This window comes from Podarcis muralis, chromosome 10 (assembly GCF_964188315.1).
Source record: "Podarcis muralis chromosome 10, rPodMur119.hap1.1, whole genome shotgun sequence".
Taxonomy (NCBI): domain Eukaryota; kingdom Metazoa; phylum Chordata; class Lepidosauria; order Squamata; family Lacertidae; genus Podarcis; species Podarcis muralis.
This window is the reverse complement of record NC_135664.1, coordinates 73,187,391-73,205,013: the sequence shown is the minus strand read 5'-3', so window position 1 is coordinate 73,205,013 and position 17,623 is coordinate 73,187,391. Positions and strand designations below refer to the sequence as shown.

The 17,623-nt window shown below is 46.7% G+C and overlaps 1 protein-coding gene across 1 annotated transcript; it reads right to left on the bottom strand.

The window, feature by feature from the left end:
- Window positions 1-3,724: 3,724 nt before the first annotated feature.
- Window positions 3,725-9,655, bottom strand: LOC114606061 (ciliary microtubule associated protein 1A-like). The gene is made up of 6 exons (XM_028747835.2): window positions 9,544-9,655; window positions 8,387-8,590; window positions 7,938-8,039; window positions 7,218-7,339; window positions 5,531-5,671; window positions 3,725-3,907 (listed from the first exon to the last, which is right to left on the bottom strand). Exons 1-6 carry the CDS (start codon window positions 9,650-9,652, stop codon window positions 3,827-3,829), a joined length of 759 nt encoding a protein of 252 aa, XP_028603668.1. The 5' UTR covers window positions 9,653-9,655; the 3' UTR covers window positions 3,725-3,826.
- Between the last annotated feature and the right edge of the window lie 7,968 nt (window positions 9,656-17,623).

Below are 17,623 nucleotides of genomic sequence, written 5' to 3'. Positions count from 1 at the left end.
CTAAGAGCTTTGAAACCACTCGGTCCCCACCATAATCCCTCAAGCGGGAGGTCACGTATTTACAGGGAGGTACTCATTTGTGACAATCGCTGGGCAAAAGCTCCACTCCGGACTTGCCCAGGTGCCAGACTATGCAAACCAAAGTTCTATTGTTCTTTTGCAGTAGGTGCTTAGAATGTACTCCCAATACATATCCTGTGTTTGCCTGTTACCCTGAGACATTCCTCCTATGTGAATCATGTATAACCCTCCCCTTTTCTGATGTAGTGATGATGCTCCACGAACTGCATGCTGGGGTAAGATAGAAACTTTTAAAAGTCCTCGTCACCCCATCCTCAGGGTTCAATTCCTCTTTGGACCTGTTGCGCAATAAACTTTGGTCTACAGCTATTTGCTCCGGTTGGTGGCTGGACTCCTTCTTTATTCCGCAGGGACCCATGGGCTCTGCCCAACCAGCAGGGGGACTGAGCAGCCTCACACCTAGATTTTTCCCTAACAGTACTAAAATAACTAAGGTAAAAATGGAATTCTTTCAGAAAAATGGAGAAATTATATGATGCAGTAGACAAAGTTTGATGGTGGAAACCAGGGAGGGGCGGAGGGAAGTCTAGGGAATCCTAAATGTTGATGATTATGATTACCATTTGAATTCAAATGTATAGTGTAAAACTGAATAAAAAAATTTTAAAAAGAGAAGATGTGATATTTTGCAATGCCCCCCTTTCCCTTATAGAGGTGGCACAATGCAATTTTTGTTGCATGTTTTGAAATTTGCAGTATATTTCCATGTCCTGTGTCGTCATAATGCCCATTCTTGAATGGCACTCAGGTCCATTTCTGAGAAGTTTCTGCTGTGTATGCTTAAGAAAACCGTTATTAGGGGCACTTTCAGAATTCTGCTACTATGCGGGTGGAATTTAGTCATGTGCTGCTGTGATAAGATTTTTAAGGTCTCTGATATATATTAAATGTTCATAAATGTACCAACCAAGCACATACATAGATCAGCACAGGAAGACCTGAAATCATTTTTGATTCCCAAACTGACCAAATGTTTTCTCTGCAAGGTCAAAGGAAAATGGAAAAGCCTCCCCATTGTCTTTACCTTCACAAATCCTGTCTTAAGGGCACATTTAAGATATGAATAGGGTGTGAGGCTGTGACCTGGCTCAGGAACTAAGAATTTATCATTACAAAAGACAGGCCAGGCTCTCCAGGCAATCCAGTCAAGTGACCATTAAACAGGTAACCTGTCAGACGAGATAAACAACGCACTCAGATTTCTGCTGTAGACCACCTTTTCTGTGATGTAGGTATGATGTATCTGGGGGGTGGTCTTAGGTTACACCCTTCTGTGATGTATGTATGATGTATGGAGGGATGGTCTTGAGCTCCAGGGCAGGGAATTTAAAATATCTATATAAGGCCTTGTGCGCCATTGCTCTGGGTTCCTCCTCCTCTCCTGCAGCTGAGGGGAGCACCCTGTTGCAACAGATCAATAAAGACCAGGCTTACCAGCTGCTTTGCTTCTCAATATTCTCTGGTTGGCCTCTGTTATTTTCTCCTACCAATAGGGAACCTACGTAAGGACTCTATAAGGGCTCTTGGATACCCCCTAAAGGAAAAGGGCAGAGTTTTGTTTACAACACTGGCAAATTCAGGTTGTGTACTTTAAAGGACTTTCTAGCCAAGTTTGTGGATAGGCCCTGGATTCTACAGAGCAAAAAGAACAGATGGTGCTGTTAGGCACACAGTTCAGCTTCTTAAGAAACTCGCTTTCCGTTTGAAACAATCCCAAGAACCTTGCCCAAATGGCTGTGGAGATATTCTTAGGAGCACTGGAGCCATGGCAAGCACATTGTAGGAAGCCAGAGGATTGGCTGATTAAGGCTTCCTGCGGTCAGAGGTGTGGGAAATATGACTGCAGTGCCCGATTTATGTATAAGCTAAACGAGCTACAGCTTAGGGCCCCACTCTCTTGGGGACCCCAAAAAATTTAAAGGAAAAAAAACCCTGGATGCACATTTCCAAAACATAAGATAAAAAACAAATGAAATAAAACCTACCTACAGCAACAATATGGGACGCGGGTAGCGCTGTGGGTAAAACCTCAGTGCCTAGGACTTGCCGATCGCATGGTCAGTGGTTCGAATCCCCGCGGCGGGGTGAGCTCCCGTCGTTCGGTCCCAGCGCCTGCCAACCTAGCAGTTCGAAAGCACCCCCGGGTGCAAGTAGATAAATAGGGACCGCTTACCAGCGGGAAGGTAAACGGCGTTCCGTGTGCTGCGCTGGCTCACCAGATGCAGCTTGTCACGCTGGCCACGTGACCCGGAAGTGTCTGCGCACAACCCTAGAGTCTGTCAAGACTGGCCCGTATGGGCAGGGGTACCTTTACATTTTTACAGCAACAATGTTTTGTGTTGTGTAGGCTCCTATGATGCAAGTCATGGGCCCTGCCTGCTAGCCTGCTCCCTAAAATATCACTGCTTTTCTCCTTTCTATATATAGGGTGCCTACATTCGGCTCTTTAGAATTATTAGTAGTTTGCATCACATATTTACACCTATTATTATTTCATGTTATAGCAAGTTTCTAGAGACTAGATTACGAGTCTTTGTAAATTGTGTTTCTAAAGGAACTTTTGTTATTGCCAAATGCCAATGTGTTTGCATTATTAAGTTCGTTATTAATAAAAAATCATTTTAAGTTAGAGCCTAATAATTATTTCTCTATTAATATACTTCTTAATTGTATTTCAGTTCAACAATTACATTGATAAAATACATTTTTGTTATGTGCAAATGTCTTTAGAAACCTATTAGGTCCATAAATTATTGTATAGCATATATTCAAGACAAAAAACAGTGACCATTTGTTGTTGACAAAGGACAGCTGGACATATTATGGGCCCCATTACCTTCAGTAGTTTAGGGCCTCATCAACCCTAAATCTGGCCCTGTGTGATTGGCAGAAGGAGAGCACATGATGCAAATTGGGAAAGATATGTACAGTTTTCTCAGGCTCCTGAATTTATAAAGGTTGCAGAATTTCGCCATTATGGGCACAGAATTTTGATTTACAGTGGTGCCTCGCAAGACGAAAATAATCTGTTCCGCGAGTCTCTTCGCCTAGCGGTTTTTTCGTCTTGCGAAGCAACCCTATTAGCGGCTTAGTGGATTAGCGCTATTAGCGGTTTAGCGGCTTAGCGGCTATTAAAGGCATAACGGCTTAGCGACTAAAAGGCTATTAGCGGCTTAGCGGCTTAGAAAAAAGGGGGGGGGAGCGAAAAAAAATCGCAAGGCTCGCAAGACGTTTTCGTCTTGCGAAGCAAGCCCATAGGGAAAATCGTCTTGCGAAGCAACTCAAAAACGGAAAACCCTTTCGTCTAGCGGGTTTTTCGTCTTGCGAGGCATTCGTCTTGCGGGGCAGCACTGTATTTTTGCTTCAAGCTCACAAAACAGGGAAATTAGCAAATATTACAATCATTGAGATCTTTGCCTCCCTGCCCCCTGTAAAGCCCACCATGCAGAAATGGGAAAACCCACAGTTCCCAGCCCCGCTTCAACTCAACTACACTTGGATAGACTTAGGGGTGATTCAGCCAGGGGAATCCAGCCAAAGAATTCGGGAACAGGGAGACCCAAAGGTGCAGCCGCCTCACTGAACCCAGCTCCCCATCTCTGAGGACCTTCCCCGGCCTTGGATGCTGCACACCCCAGTTCCCTCCCCAGGCCCCAATCTCCAGCAACAACACAAAGCACCGAGAGATTCACGTGTTTCCAAAGGAACATTTCTTGTCCAGACCATCTCCGCTGGTGGGGCCAGCTTAATCTGCCACGTCCACAATGAGAGGAGCCACGTAGTCCGAGTGGCGGATCCCGAAGGTCAAGCCACGTTGCGGGGTGTGCTGTGGGAGGAAGGAGAGAGGGAGGGGCAGGGTTAGGCACCGCCAGCGGAAGGGAAGGGGTGGGGACATGGAAGGCTCTTGGCACGCCAAGATCTCACATCACACTCTGTACTGTCAGACCACACCCAGAGTACTTAGTCCAATTCTGAGCACCACAATTGACAAGCTGGAAGGTGTGCAGAGGAGGCCGACCAAGAGTATATTTAATTTCTGGTTAGGTTGTCAACATGCATGCTCCTGCTTGCAGAGATTGTGGAGGGATAATAATAATAATAATAATAATAATAATAATAATAATAATAATAATAATAATAATTTTATTTATATCCCGCCCTCCCCAGCCGAAGCCGGGCTCAGAGCTGCTAACAACAGTAGAAGGAACACGGTTTACATAAAATCACAACCAATTAATAGAAATACATTCTAAAATCAATTCATCCTAAAATCAATTGAGAATCAAATTAATGGCAACCATTGGGCTAGAGTTCTGTGAGGATTACCAAAGGAGAGATGGGGTCAGACTGTGTCCTGGCCAAAGGCCTGGAGGAACAGCTCTGTCTTGCAGGCCCTGTGGAAAGATGTCAAGTCCCGCAGGGCCCTAGTCTCTTGGGACAGAGCGTTCCACCAGATCGGGGCCACGGCCGAAAAAGCCCTGGCTCTGGTCAAGGCCAGCCTAACCTCCGTGTGGCCCAGGACCTCCAAGATGTTTTTGCTTGAAAACTGTAAGGTCCTCCGTGGGACATACCAGGAGAGGCGCTGTATAGGGCTTTAAAGGTCAAGACCAGCACCTTAAACCTGACCCTGTACTCCACAGCTCATCACAGCTATCTGCCAATCACCCATTCCCACCACCCTTCTGAGTAATACCCCTCCCCACCTTCTCACTATATAGAAGGATCTGGCAACTTCTGTTTCAGTGTATCTGAAGAAGTGTGCATGCACACGAAAGCTCATACCAAGAACTAACTTAGTTGGTCTTTAAGGTGCTACTGGAAGGAATTTTTGTTTTTGTTTTTATATATGTTTGTTTGTTTAGTCGTTTAGTCGTGTCCAACTCTTCGTGACCCCATGGACCAGAGCATGCCAGGCATACACACACACACACACACACACTCATTATCATCAGAACTGCATCTGTTTGGGAAGCCAGTGGTGCCATGTGGATGGGTATGCATTTGCCATTTGCAAAGGAATGATGGCATCATTGGAGGGTTCATCAGGGTAGCTGATCACTGATTAGTGTTGATACAAAGATTTTATCAACAAAGATTTTGTTTTGACTATGGCAGACCAACACGGCTACCTATCTGTAACCTGTACTCCACCGGGAGCCAGTGCAGCTGGGATAGCACCGAGTGAATGTGATCCTGCAGCGAGGACCCCATAAGGAGTCTCTCCGTGGCATTCTGCACCCGCTGGAGTTTCTGGGTCAGTCTCAAGGGCAGCCCCACGTAGAGTGAGTTAGAATAATCAAGTCTGGAGGTGATGCTAATGAAGATCACCTTGCCCATCACATTTGAATGTTGGGGCAAGAGCTGTCCGCCTCTCCCACCATCCCATAAGACCCTTATCTTTGGGGCAGAACAACTGCACCCCTCGCCTTCTGGTGCCACTTGTCCTCACCTTCTCGGGGCTGTAGGCTCCTGGACCCGGCTTCAAAGTGTTGTCTCCTGGGGGCATGTTGCGGGCCAGCATGCTGAAGTGGGGTGGGCGGTTCTTGTAGACGCTGGGATCCACAAGGCGGTAGTTGCAGGGCCCTGGTGTCTGTTGAGCAAGGGGAGAAAAAGGGTCACTAGGCCAGGCATGCCCAAGAGCAGTCCCAGCCACCCACCTTGGACCTCTCCAGCCCTTTCTAGGGTGCTTCAATGTCCTCTGATTATGGGCATGTGAAAGTCATTGAGCAGAACCCCATTTCCCTTCTCATCATGGTTGGCATCTGTCTGTCTTGAGAGACAATGGACTGCACTTTTGAGGGTGAAGCCAAACCGCTCCGTTAGCAGCCCCAAAAGGACTGCTCTGGGGCGCAAGCCTGGGCTGTGTGTTTGGAGGTCCTAGGCTGCCCAAGCGACAAGACCTCTCAGCCTCGCTATTGTGGTCCGAAGATGTTTGGTCCCAGCTTGGATGCAGGAGGTGAAGAAGGAGGTGAAGAAGAAGAAGAAGAAGAAGAAGAAGAAGAAGAAGAAGAAGAAGAGGAGGAGGAGGAGGAGGAGGAGTTTGGATTTGATATCCCGCTTTTCACTCCCTTTAAGGAGTCTCAAAGCGGCTCACATTCTCCTTTCCCTTCCTCCCCCACAACAAACACTCTGTGAGGTGAGTGGGGCTGAGAGACTTCAGAGAAGTGTGACTAACCCAAGGTCACCCAGCAGCTGCATGTGCAGAAGCAGGGAATCGAACCCGGTTCACCAGATTACGAGTCCACTGCTCTTAACCACTACACCACACTGACCACAAGGCACTATCCAACAGTCTTGGAGTCTCCACACTGGATTGTATAAGGCATGCTTGGAAAATCAACACCGTGATCAACTCCTGCCTGGAAACCTGTGTCCCCACTGTGGAAGGACGTGTGGATCCAGAATTGGCCTCCACAGTCACTTATGGACTCATTGTTAAAACCGTGTTTATGGAAGACAATCTTACTTGGCTACGAGTGATCGCCAAAGAAGAAGGAGAAGAAGAAAGAAGATTCTATTCTATTCTATTTTCTATTCTACAGTCATACCTCGGGATGAATACGCTTCAGGTTGAGCATTTTCGGGTTGCGCTCCGCGGCGACCCGGAAGTAACGGAAAGCGTTATTTCTGGGTTTCGCCGCTTGTGCATGCACAAATGCTCAAAATGACGTCACGCGCATGCGTGGAAGCGGCAAAATGCGACCTGCACGGTCGCGTCTTACGTTCCTTTCAGGATGCGAACAGGGCTCCGGAACGGATCCCGTTCGCATCCAGAGGTACCACTGTATTCTATTCTATTCCATATTCTACTTATTCTGCTTTAGTTTTTTTGTCTAGCTTTTTTAAAAAATTAGTTTTCTATATCTTACTGCATTATGAAAGATTCAATAAAAAAATTACATGCAAAAAAAAAGAAAGAACATTGAATGCAAAGCATAGTCCCCCACTTTGTCCTGCATATTCCTCACACACCAGCCCCAAGAAAACTTCACGCTTGAGCCCCGCGGTTGCCGAAGAAGCAGAAGATGACTCCTCAGCACATATTTAAAGAAGTCCCCCCGTTTTCTTGATTTTGCTTTCATCAAATCGTTTCCGGGTCTCCTAAATCTCCCACTCCTGGCTGTTCAGCTGCTTACCTTGCTGAGGTCCTCATAGAAACTCCCAATCATGCTGCGTCCAAAAATGGAGTAATTGGGGGCGGTGCTCTTGCCAATCACCTTGGGCCCAAGCATGGGAGGGAGGCCATAGGCTGCAGGCCCTAGAGGAGGAAAAGGGGAGGTTGAATGGGAGAGAAGGGATTCAGTGCGTTACGGCATCTGGGGAACTTTCCTATTCCTCTACCCCCTGCATATTGCTCTGTTTATCTCATCTCTGGAAGAGTTCCAGAAAACTTGAATGCTTGCACAGTATTTTGTCGAAATATATATACAGTCATACCTCTTGTTACGTTTGCTTCATGATATGTTTTTTTAGGTTGAGTCCCGCGGCGACCCGGAAGTACCGGAAAGGGTTACTTTCGGGTTTCGCCACTTGCGCATGCGCAGACACGCAAAATGATGTCACACGCATGTGCAGAAGCGGAGAATCGCGACCCACACATGCAAAGATGTACAGACACGGGTTGCGTTCCTTTCAGGTTGTGAACTGGGCTCCGGAACGGAGGTACCACTGTATACCTTTGCAAAGGGATCTTGTTGCAGCCTATAGATGGGGCTGTTTTGCAATAGATCTTGTTCTTTCAAGCTTAGGTAGTATGCATTTATAGATCTGCATTGATGCACATGCACCCTATATTAGTATAACAGGAGGTCAGCAGCCAGATGGAGGGAGCTTCTCTGTGGTTGCTGCTCTCTCACCTGGTGACTGGTCATAATCGAAGTTCTTTGTCCGGGAAGCGAGAGAGTAGTTGGGGGCAGAAGGGTAGGCCAAATTCTTTGCTTTCTCTGGTGAATACCGACCTGCAAAAAGCAAAGCACACAGGGGAAGGCTGAATTCACAACACCGCCCTGCATTTCTGTTACTATTTTTTATTAAATTTATACACCGCTCTTCATCCTATGATCGCAAGAGCAGTTTACAGTACAAAAACACAAACACACATAACATAACAATGAACAAAGCAACAACTCCCCCCCACAACACATTAAAAAAGGTAAAGGACGCCTGACAGTTAAGCCCAGTTGCGAACGACTCTGGAGTTGCCGCGCTCATCTCGCTTTACTGGCCAAGGGAGCCTATTGTCCTTTATATTCATAAGCCAGTTTTGGTGTTGTTGGTTTGTTGTATAACAGATTTCAAGACTGACCTGGGCCTGGAGTCATAAAAGACATCACATCCCTGGGGCGTCCGTAGATGGAGAATGCAGGGATTCCATCCTTGCCCCTCATAGTCATGTTGGTTGGGATGAGGTAGCCTGGCCCAGGGGAGCAACCCACTAGCTCTTGGGGCCGGCGGATCCCAAAGCTGTACGCGGGAGCCCGGTAGCGAGAAGGGTCGTGTAGCGGGTAGCCTGCAAGGAAGAGCGAGCACAGAGAGAGAAGAGGAGAACTTGAGATGGATAGAATCCATCTTGTCCATTAACAGCAACCAAGGGCAAAATGGCAACTTCCAACCCCCCCCCTTTTTTTCTCCATGAGATGGAGGAGCTATACTGCCTCAGAGCAGGGACAATCTTTTCATTTTTGCAACTAGTAGACCTTTCCACCCTCTACTATTTGTTCAGCCTTCTATACCCCTGCGCATCACAACATTCAGTGGTGAGGAGTTCTATGAGTTGATTTGATGCTGGGCAGCTGTTAAGTATATTTGCTTAATTCACACTGAAATGGAGAGTGCCTGTGTGTTTTGCTGAAAGGGTTTAACTGGAAGATTCCGTTGGAGCTAAAGAAGAGCTCTCTTTGCACCTAGATGAGCTGATAACTGTTATTGTTCTCTGCCAACTAACACTTGAGTGTTTAACCTTAGATCAGGTGATTAAAGTATTCATTTGCAAATCAGCATCTTGGGGAGTTGGGCTTTGGTCTTTTGTTCCCAGCCAAAGTGGGAGTAAGATGTGATAATGAAGCTCTCCAGGAGATGCATAGCCTTAGGCAGGTGAATGCAGGCTAGAATGGGAGAGAGATACGGTTTTGATTTCTGGAAGAAATAAAGTTATTTCTTATAAAATGCTGAGCTTGTGCTGGACATGCTCTCGATATTAAGGAACTGTTTGGATGTATCATTTACTGCTTTTGATCTGTTTGGAAGAAAGTTCTGCAAGTAAAGCTTTGAATCAAGCTGGACAATGTTTTATCCCCAAAGGACTTGTTTTTTATGCATCCAGTTGCTTCAAGCTGCACAATATTAATATCTGCAAAAGCAGCAACCCAGACTTCTCCCATTCTAGGATTTTGATGCTGGACTAGATCACCTCTTACAGAAACAGGCTAGGGCCAGTATCTGGACTCCTTGCTTTTCACTTACCTACATTTGTTGGGAGAGCATATTTGGGTCCGGGGCTGCTGTAGAGGGCAGCGATTGGCCCTCTGGGCCGGTGAGGGCGCCAGGACCCCACCCACACATCTGCAGACATGTTCAAATCTTCTTCTTGCCCTGAAAGGAGATCAGGAGGAGAAATGAGATTATGGGGGCCGTGCAACTAATGGATGCAAATCCTGAACTGAATCTGATCTATTTGAGTCAAATGCATATCATTCTGAGGCAGCTACAGTTGCTGCAGAGCAGGACGAATGGACCCAAATCAACTTGTCATGAATTATGCTGATAGAGAACTGAAAAAGCTTTCTGGGGGGAAATAAACAAGATTGTTGTAGTTATTAATCACATCCTGTAAGGTGAATCCTGGGGTAGGGAGATGGGGAAAAGGAGGTGAGCTGGATTTTGCTTCCAATCTAGTTTCTAATCCAGGCCACACTCTCATGAAACAACTTTGACTCACAATGCTTGCTGAAATAGATGGTGGGACACATCTTTCGTTCAAACATCTCTTTGGGATTTCTTGATTTGTACCATATACATGAACGGTGATATGTTGGGAATCTGAATACGTGCAGCTACTCACACAGAGTCAATTATGGTTTGGCAGACAGCCAGAAGGCAATCTGAAGGAGTACGTCTGCCTGGTGATAACAGAAACATGGAGACAGCCTCCTGATTGGTCAAGCTCTCTCAAGGGAGTGATAATTAATGGTCCACTCACTGGAATGTGTTGGTTCAGTAGTTCAGAGTTCAGAGTTCTGTGTATCGGTGTAGGAGTTGTGAGTCGTGTATGAGAGAGCTAGCTAAAGATCCGTGTTCTGTTCCTGTAAATAGTCCACTGTGTATAATAAACACCTAAATACAAGTTCCTGGTTCCTGCTTCGTCCATCCTGTCTGCAGCCAAGTAGCCAATTGTTTCCGTGGATTCTGCGTTTACTCTGCTAGGTCTGGCTAAGGTCCTGCAACTAGTTGGAAAGTTGCAAAACACCAATAGGTTTTGCCAATAGATAGTGCTATCATTGCACATCATCTGTAGGTTAGGCTGTGGTCCAGAGTCACACACCACCAATGGGCCAGAGGACCACAGAGTGCCGGGATTCCACTTCAGTTGTGCTCTGTGCAGAACAGAGGAACACCAGAAGAGCCTTCTGAATTAGGCCAACGGCCCACCTAGCCCAGAATCCTGTTCTCACAGGGGCCAGCCAGCCACATGCCTGGGCAAGTCGGAGCCAAAGCAATAACAACTAATTGCACATTTATTCCAAATCCAGTTATTCAGAAGAGATTCTCATGGGCAATTTGCTTGCCTTTACAAGCTTTTTGGCTGTATTGCTGGTTTAAAATATTCAGCCTTCTCTTCCCCACCCACTGCCCTGGGGTTTTTTTTGTAAATAATATTTTGCTTCCCTTTTCTTGCTTGTGTTAGAATATTTCTTTTCCAAAGGGAGGGGGGAAAACCTTCAACATCTTTTAAAAAAAGAATCCAACCTCAGTCACAGCAAAGAAGATGGTCGTGTGCTCTTAGAGTTGCCCACCTCAGTTTAGAGACTGTTCCCGTCCACTCTGGCCTGTGCCTGCCTGCTTGCCAGGAGAGGTGCTTTGGTCGCATTGTGACCTCATGCTGATGACACTTCCCTGAAAAAGGACTGGCCTGCAAATGGACACCTGCAAGTAAAGGTAAAGGTAAAGGGACCCCTGACCATTAGGTCCAGTCGTGACCGACTCTGGGGTTGCGGCACTCATCTCGCTTTACTGGCCGAGGGAGCCGGTGTACAGCTTCCAGGTCATGAGGCCAGCATGACTAAGCCGCTTCTGGCGAACCAGAGCAGTGCACGGAAATGCCGTTTACCTTCCCACTGGAGTGGTACCTATTTATCTGCTTGCACTTTGTGCTTTCGAACTGCTAGGTTGGCAGGAACAGGGACCGAGCAATGGGAGCTCACCCCGTCGCAGGGATTCGAACCGCCGACCTTCTGATCGGCAAGCCCTATGCTCTGTGGTTTAACCCACAGCACCACCCGCGTCCTGCAAGTAGGAAGTACCATAGAAAGCTGCCAGGCACTGAGCCAGACCCATTGGTCTATCTAGCTCAGTCCTTTCTATGCCGACTGTCAGGGGCTCTCCAGGATTCCACACAATATTCTCTCCCAGTCCCAGCTGGAGATTGTGGGACTGAACCTGCGAGCATCTGAATGCAGGGCAGATTCTCGGCCGCTGAGCTATGTGTCATTGAAATTCTACTCAGTATGACCCAGAGAAGAACTCCGGAGTATACCGTATTTTTCGCTCCATAAGTCGCACCTGACCATAAGACGCACCTAGTTTTTAGAGTGGGAAAACAAGAAAAAAAATATTCTGAGCGAAACAATGGATGTATGATTTTTGTGGTTCATGCTGTGGCCACAGACATGTGATTTGACGGTGAGTTTGGGGTAGCCCAGTGCAAAAATCCTTAGAATCCATGTGGATCTGTGCTTTGTAACCACGTTTTTGCGCAATTGCGGCCCCACGAAACAGTGGATGTGTGGTTTTTTGGGTGCAGGCTGTAGCCATGGACATGCTATGAGATCTGATGGTGAATTTGGGGTGACCCAATGCAAAAATCCTGAGGATCTGCTTTTTACCCCTGGGCAAGTCAGCTCCAGGGACTACACATTCGCTCCATAAGATGCACAGACATTTCCCCTGACTTTTTAGGAAGAAAAAAGTGCGTCTTATGGAGCAAAAAATATGCAGAGTTAGCAGAGCAACAACTTTAACACATTGCAGTATTCCCAAAAACAGACCAGAGGCAATTGTAATTCGTCCAGCAGAGCTTTACTGCTACTGAAGGCAAATGAGCATAATGGTAACAAATCCAATAGAATCAGGATTGGCACTGACCACAAGAAATCCAGTTGCAGCAGACTTCACTTAAACTTACAGTTTACAGTTAACACTAAGCATACAGTGGTACCTTGAGTTAAGTACTTAATTTGTTCCAGAGGTCTGTTCTTAACCTGAAACTGTGCTTAACCTGAAGCACCACTTTAGATAATGGGGCCTCCTGCTGCCGCAGTGCCGCTGAAGCATAATTTCTGTTCTTATCCTGAAACAAAGTACTTAACCCAAGGTACTATTTCTGGGTTAGCGGAGTCTGTAACCTGAAGCGTATGTAACCTGAAGCATATGTAACCCAAGGTACCACTGTACTGTGGACAGAACACCACATCAGAAGGAAAAGAGTCCTGGACCATGTTTCATGGGTTACCCCTGGGCCCATCACAATTGTGCTCAAGGAAGATTCTGAGAATGCAGAGAACATGAATGTGTGCATGGAGCTGGGAGGCCCAAATGTACAGTACCCTCCTCAGGTAGGGATGGGGGGGCCTCTCCATTTTGGTTCTTCTCCGGTTCTCATTTTTCAATTCTTAAATTCACTTCTCTGCATGTCTGCAGCCAGTTCTCTCTCTCTCTCTCTCTCTCTCTCTCTCTCTCTCTCTCTCTCTCTCATATCCTCGCCTGCCCTGTGGAACGCCCTCCCATCAAATGTCAAGGAAATAAACAACGACCTGACAGCAAACCAAGCCTTATGAGGAATGGTTGAAGGAGCTGGGTATGTTTAGCATGGAAAAGAGGAGACTGAGAGATGATAGCTATCTTCCAATATCTAAAGAGCAGTGCCTATCCCCATGGCACCACTGGCTGTTGTGGTTCTGGACAGTCAGGAATTAACACTCCAGGAGCGTTCTGATTCACTGGGTGCATTGCCCACATGACCCGGGCATTTTCCTTTGATCTGTGCTCTGTGGGGGCTGAGCTCTCTCTGGAGAGCAGTCTGTCTGTCTGAGAGCAAGGTAGCTTCATTTTTGTTAGAGACAGAAATCTGCGAACATGCAGCTAGATTCTGTCGGTTTTCTTTTCTGTTTGTTATGCTTCTAAATAAAGAGTGTTAGATTAGAAGCACTGGTGTCGAGCTGAGTTATTGAAGACACCACGTCGACACAGACAAGCCATTTTACGCTGCGTGTGAACTCTGCTATTATCAGGCAACTGAGAAGAGTGGCAGCGTGCGAGTGGAAGCATGTGGGCGCCATTTAAGTTTGTCGGAGTGGCAATAAATCAAATTTATTGCAGGGCCGTTGCAGCAGACTCAGTGGGTCAAAGGATTTACGACCCACAAACTTTAACACTGGCTTCCCAAATACAGTTCTGATTTTGGGGATACTTGAAGGGGAGACTCCCTGAGATGCCTCCGAGGCGTTCCCAAAGCAAAGGAAGGATTGAACTCTGATTAATACACACAGAGGCTTGAAGCAGCAAGACTCTGGGAAGGGTGCGTATAATAATCTGTGTCTACCCTCCGGCCCAGGTCGTTTTATTCACAAAAGAGCTTTTTACAGAGTGTTCGTAAGAACCAATCAGATTTCTTCTGAGCATTTCAAAAACCACACGTGGGGACAAAGTTAAACAACAAAAACTAACTAAGCTTGCATATTTCTGTGGTAAACAAAACAGAACTACAAAGGAGTGCATTTGGCAACTCCGGAGGTGATAAACAAGCAATATACATGATAAGGAGGATGGCCAGGAGGACAGCGATCATTATCACCTTCAGGTGAGACCTGTTTCCTGGCCCTAAGATTAACATCCTAAGATTAACATATCAGAAAAGCTACATCAAAAGAAGCTGTCCACTGTCTTTGATGATCCAGGATGCCTGCCTGTCTAAGTGGGTACCTGACTTGTGAAGAAAGAGAAATTGAACAGGGATGCAGAGGTGTAGATTGATCAATAATCATATCAAAATAGTTTAAACCCAGTCAACGCAATGCTTTTATCGCTGACACAGATGGCTTACTCTATATTTGTTATAATTCCTCATAGCAATCCCACCTGATCACTACATGCCTCCACGAGTATCATAGCTTATAGAAGAGTAGATTGCCCTCAAGGCCAACGTGTTGAAGGCCCTAACCAGCACTTTGAAGTGTTTGAACAAATGACAGAGAAGCCACTGAGGCTGATGCAATGTAGAAGTATTTATTTCTGAAGCATATTTGTAGAGGCATGCACACATTATAGACAGTTATGTTTCCCTATCAAAATGACTTAAAGGTCAAGGATTTGCAGAGGAGGGTTCCTTCTTCTGCTCATTGTCCAGTAGATCCAGTGTTAGGTGTGGAGCAGGTAATCCTATGGGACAATTGGGAGCAGAAAGTGAGCTCCTAATTAATCCTTTGCAAGCAGGACTTGGGGATAGCAAGCACTCCTTGAGTTGGTTGCATTACAGATTTCCCCCCATAGATTTCCCTTCCAAATTGATGAGAAAGTGCACCTCAGAGGCCCTCTTCTTCACCACTGATCGGTGCTAAGAGCAAGCCCCATAGGGAACGTCCTACTGCCTTGCTCTCATCTAATTAGTGCTGGACTGAAGCCCCTTTGGAGACACCCTTTCAGCAACAAGCAGCTGGTTTGCGCTGAGAGCACAGCTGCAAGGGGCTGGCTGCAAGTCCCACTTTGTCTTTTTGCAGGTGTGGTTTGAATTCAAGCTGCACCTGCAAACAGTCATTTCTCCTCTGCAGAGGGCTTGCTTTCATTAAGGCTTCACCCTTCCCAGGCCTCTAGAAGACACTGCCATAAAAGTGCATTGGTTCTTTGCAAACTAAAAGAGACCAGTTGAATGTCCTAAATGGCTTTCAATCTGAATCAGGATATTGGAGACCAGTGAGCTGGGAGGGGCAGAAAGTAATAAAGGGAAGTAATTGACTGCTGTTTCAGGGGCATGTGTTTAAATTCACAATGAGCCGAGGCATCTATTAGGGATGGGGAGACTGTTGTCCTCCTGACGTTGGTGGACTCCCACACTCATCATTCCCACTCATCGTGGCCAGTTGTCTAGGATGATGCTAGTGGTGCTCAAGCAACATCTGAAAGGCCACAAAGGTTCTTCATCCTGGGCTCCCAGGGAAGGGGGCTCTTGCTACTTGCAGTATTCAATTAGATATATTGCAGGCTACAGTGAGAGCAGGACGCTGGAATAGAAGGGCCATTGGAATGGGGCAGCAGGGCACCTCTGACGTTTTCATATTCTGAAAAAGGCGCAGGTAGAAGCCTCTGAGATTTGATGGGGTCAGCCAGGGAGAGCGAACAGGTCAGGAGGATCCGTAATTTCGCCTATGTTTGCAAACATAGGGCTCTACATTCTTGCAGCTCTCTGCTCTAAATTTCTCAAAACCTGGAAAAATGCAGAGAAATGGTCTTAGACAGAGTCAACATCAGACACCAGGAGCTCCTTGGCGTGCTGCTGCTGCTGGGACTCCCACACCCTCAAAACACATGTACCCCCCACCGCACGGTAGCCACAGAGAATGTCCCCACAGAGAATGTCCCCATTCAAAAGAAACCCAGCCACTCATCCAATACTAAACTGGCCAAGGTGGGTGGTGGGATCTATGGGGAGGATCTTGAGTGGAAAGCAAAAGTGGATTAGGATGGTGTTCCCTGTCAGTCTGAGCCACCTTGGGAAGGCAGCTTGGAAATATCTCTACCAAACAGATGAAAGGGCTCTAAAGGAAGTCCTTCACTCACGACTTCTTAGCCTAAGAGCAGGCAAGGAGCACATCTCATACCTGCAGTAGAAATCAAGAAAATACTGCAACCCGCATTGCATTGAGCATGGCAGCTCCAAAGTACCAGCCCTGAGAGCGGACTCCTTACCGTCCCCACGAAACAAGGAGGCACATGAGTTGATGCCATGTTTATTAGGTTCTCCCTCAGCCCATGGTAAGAACTCGGGAACAGAGCCATCTGTCCACGCCCAATTTCCATCCTGCAGGGACAAGGGAGTTGATATGCTCTTTAGAAAGAACAGATCACAAGGAGACACTTCCAAAACACAACACGCTCCTTGATTATTCTACCCAAACGAACCACAGACAACATTATTTGCGTTGCAGGACATCAGCCAGGAGCCCACCATGACTGTTTTGGCCTCAAGTATGTTGAGTCCAGAGAACCTTCTCATAACATTTTGAGGACATCAGCTGGGGAAGCCCCATAGAAGAATCTTCCCACTGAATTCATTTACTATCAGCTCCAACAGTGCTGACAGAGGAGGAGGAGAAGGCCCCGGAGACTCACCCTATCCTTGTCTGACAATCCAATCCAGACACTTAGTTCCATCGATCTTTTAAGGTCTTTAGCCAATAAATCCAGTTCTGTTGCTTCACGGATAGAGACAAGCTCAGAAGTCGTGTCAAATACACGGCAGGCTCTCTGAGAGGTGGAAAAAAGAATGAGTTTTATGCAGCTAGACTTACCTTTGAATTCTCCTCAAAGTCAGGTTCAAGGTTGAATGTTGCAGTTGCAATACATGGAAATCCAGTTCCGGACATGTGACTGATTGAAATGCAAGCTTTGTTTGGCCACCTGAGATCCAGCATGATGCAATATCCCCTTTTGTGTCTTGCTCAGTTTCTTCATTATCTGATTTTTAATTAGAATCTCCACTTTTAGTTTGTGATTTTGTTTATAAAGTTATAAGTTCTCGGGAGGACTGAGCAGCATTTGAGTGGTCATTGCCCCAGTATATAAACATTTGTTTGCAATATCACTTGATATACTACAGTTTAGGGTGTTATTTTTAATCATACCGTATTTTTCACCCTATAGGGCGCACCGGCCCATAGGACGCACCTAGTTTTCAAGGGGGGAAATCAAGGGAAAAAAATATGATTTACCCCCCACAGCTCTGGGAGCAGCGGACAGGCTGCACGCAGCCTGTGCGCTACTCCAAGACCTTCCACCTGCTTTTGCGGAAGGTGGCGGAATTCCCCCACCGGCAGAAGCCACACAGCCTTTAAAGAGCGCGTGGCTTCTGGGTGCTTTTGCGGGAGGTGGGGGAATTCTCCCATCTCCTGCAAAAGCCCACAGGAGGGAGAAGGGACTGACTCAGCCAGTCAGTCCCTTCTCCCTCCTTGGGGAAAAGCACCCAAGAGCGGCGCGCTCCTTAAAGGCTGTGTGGCTCCTGCGGGCTTTTTGACCAGCTTGTGGGGCTGGCAATGGGGGGGAAGTGCTGCTTTCC

What these genes read in the sequence shown, in the direction of transcription:
- LOC114606061 (XM_028747835.2), bottom strand. Translation starts at nt 9,652, where the DNA reads ATGTCTGCAGATGTGTGGGTGGGGTCCTGGCGCCCTCACCGGCCCAGA. An exon ending in TGCTCTCCCAACAAATGTAG is followed by an intron (nt 8,591 to 9,543) that starts GTAAGTGAAAAG and finishes TCTTCCTTGCAG; the next exon opens with GCTACCCGCTACACGACCCT. An exon ending in TTTTATGACTCCAGGCCCAG is followed by an intron (nt 8,040 to 8,386) that starts GTCAGTCTTGAA and finishes TGCTTTTTGCAG; the next exon opens with GTCGGTATTCACCAGAGAAA.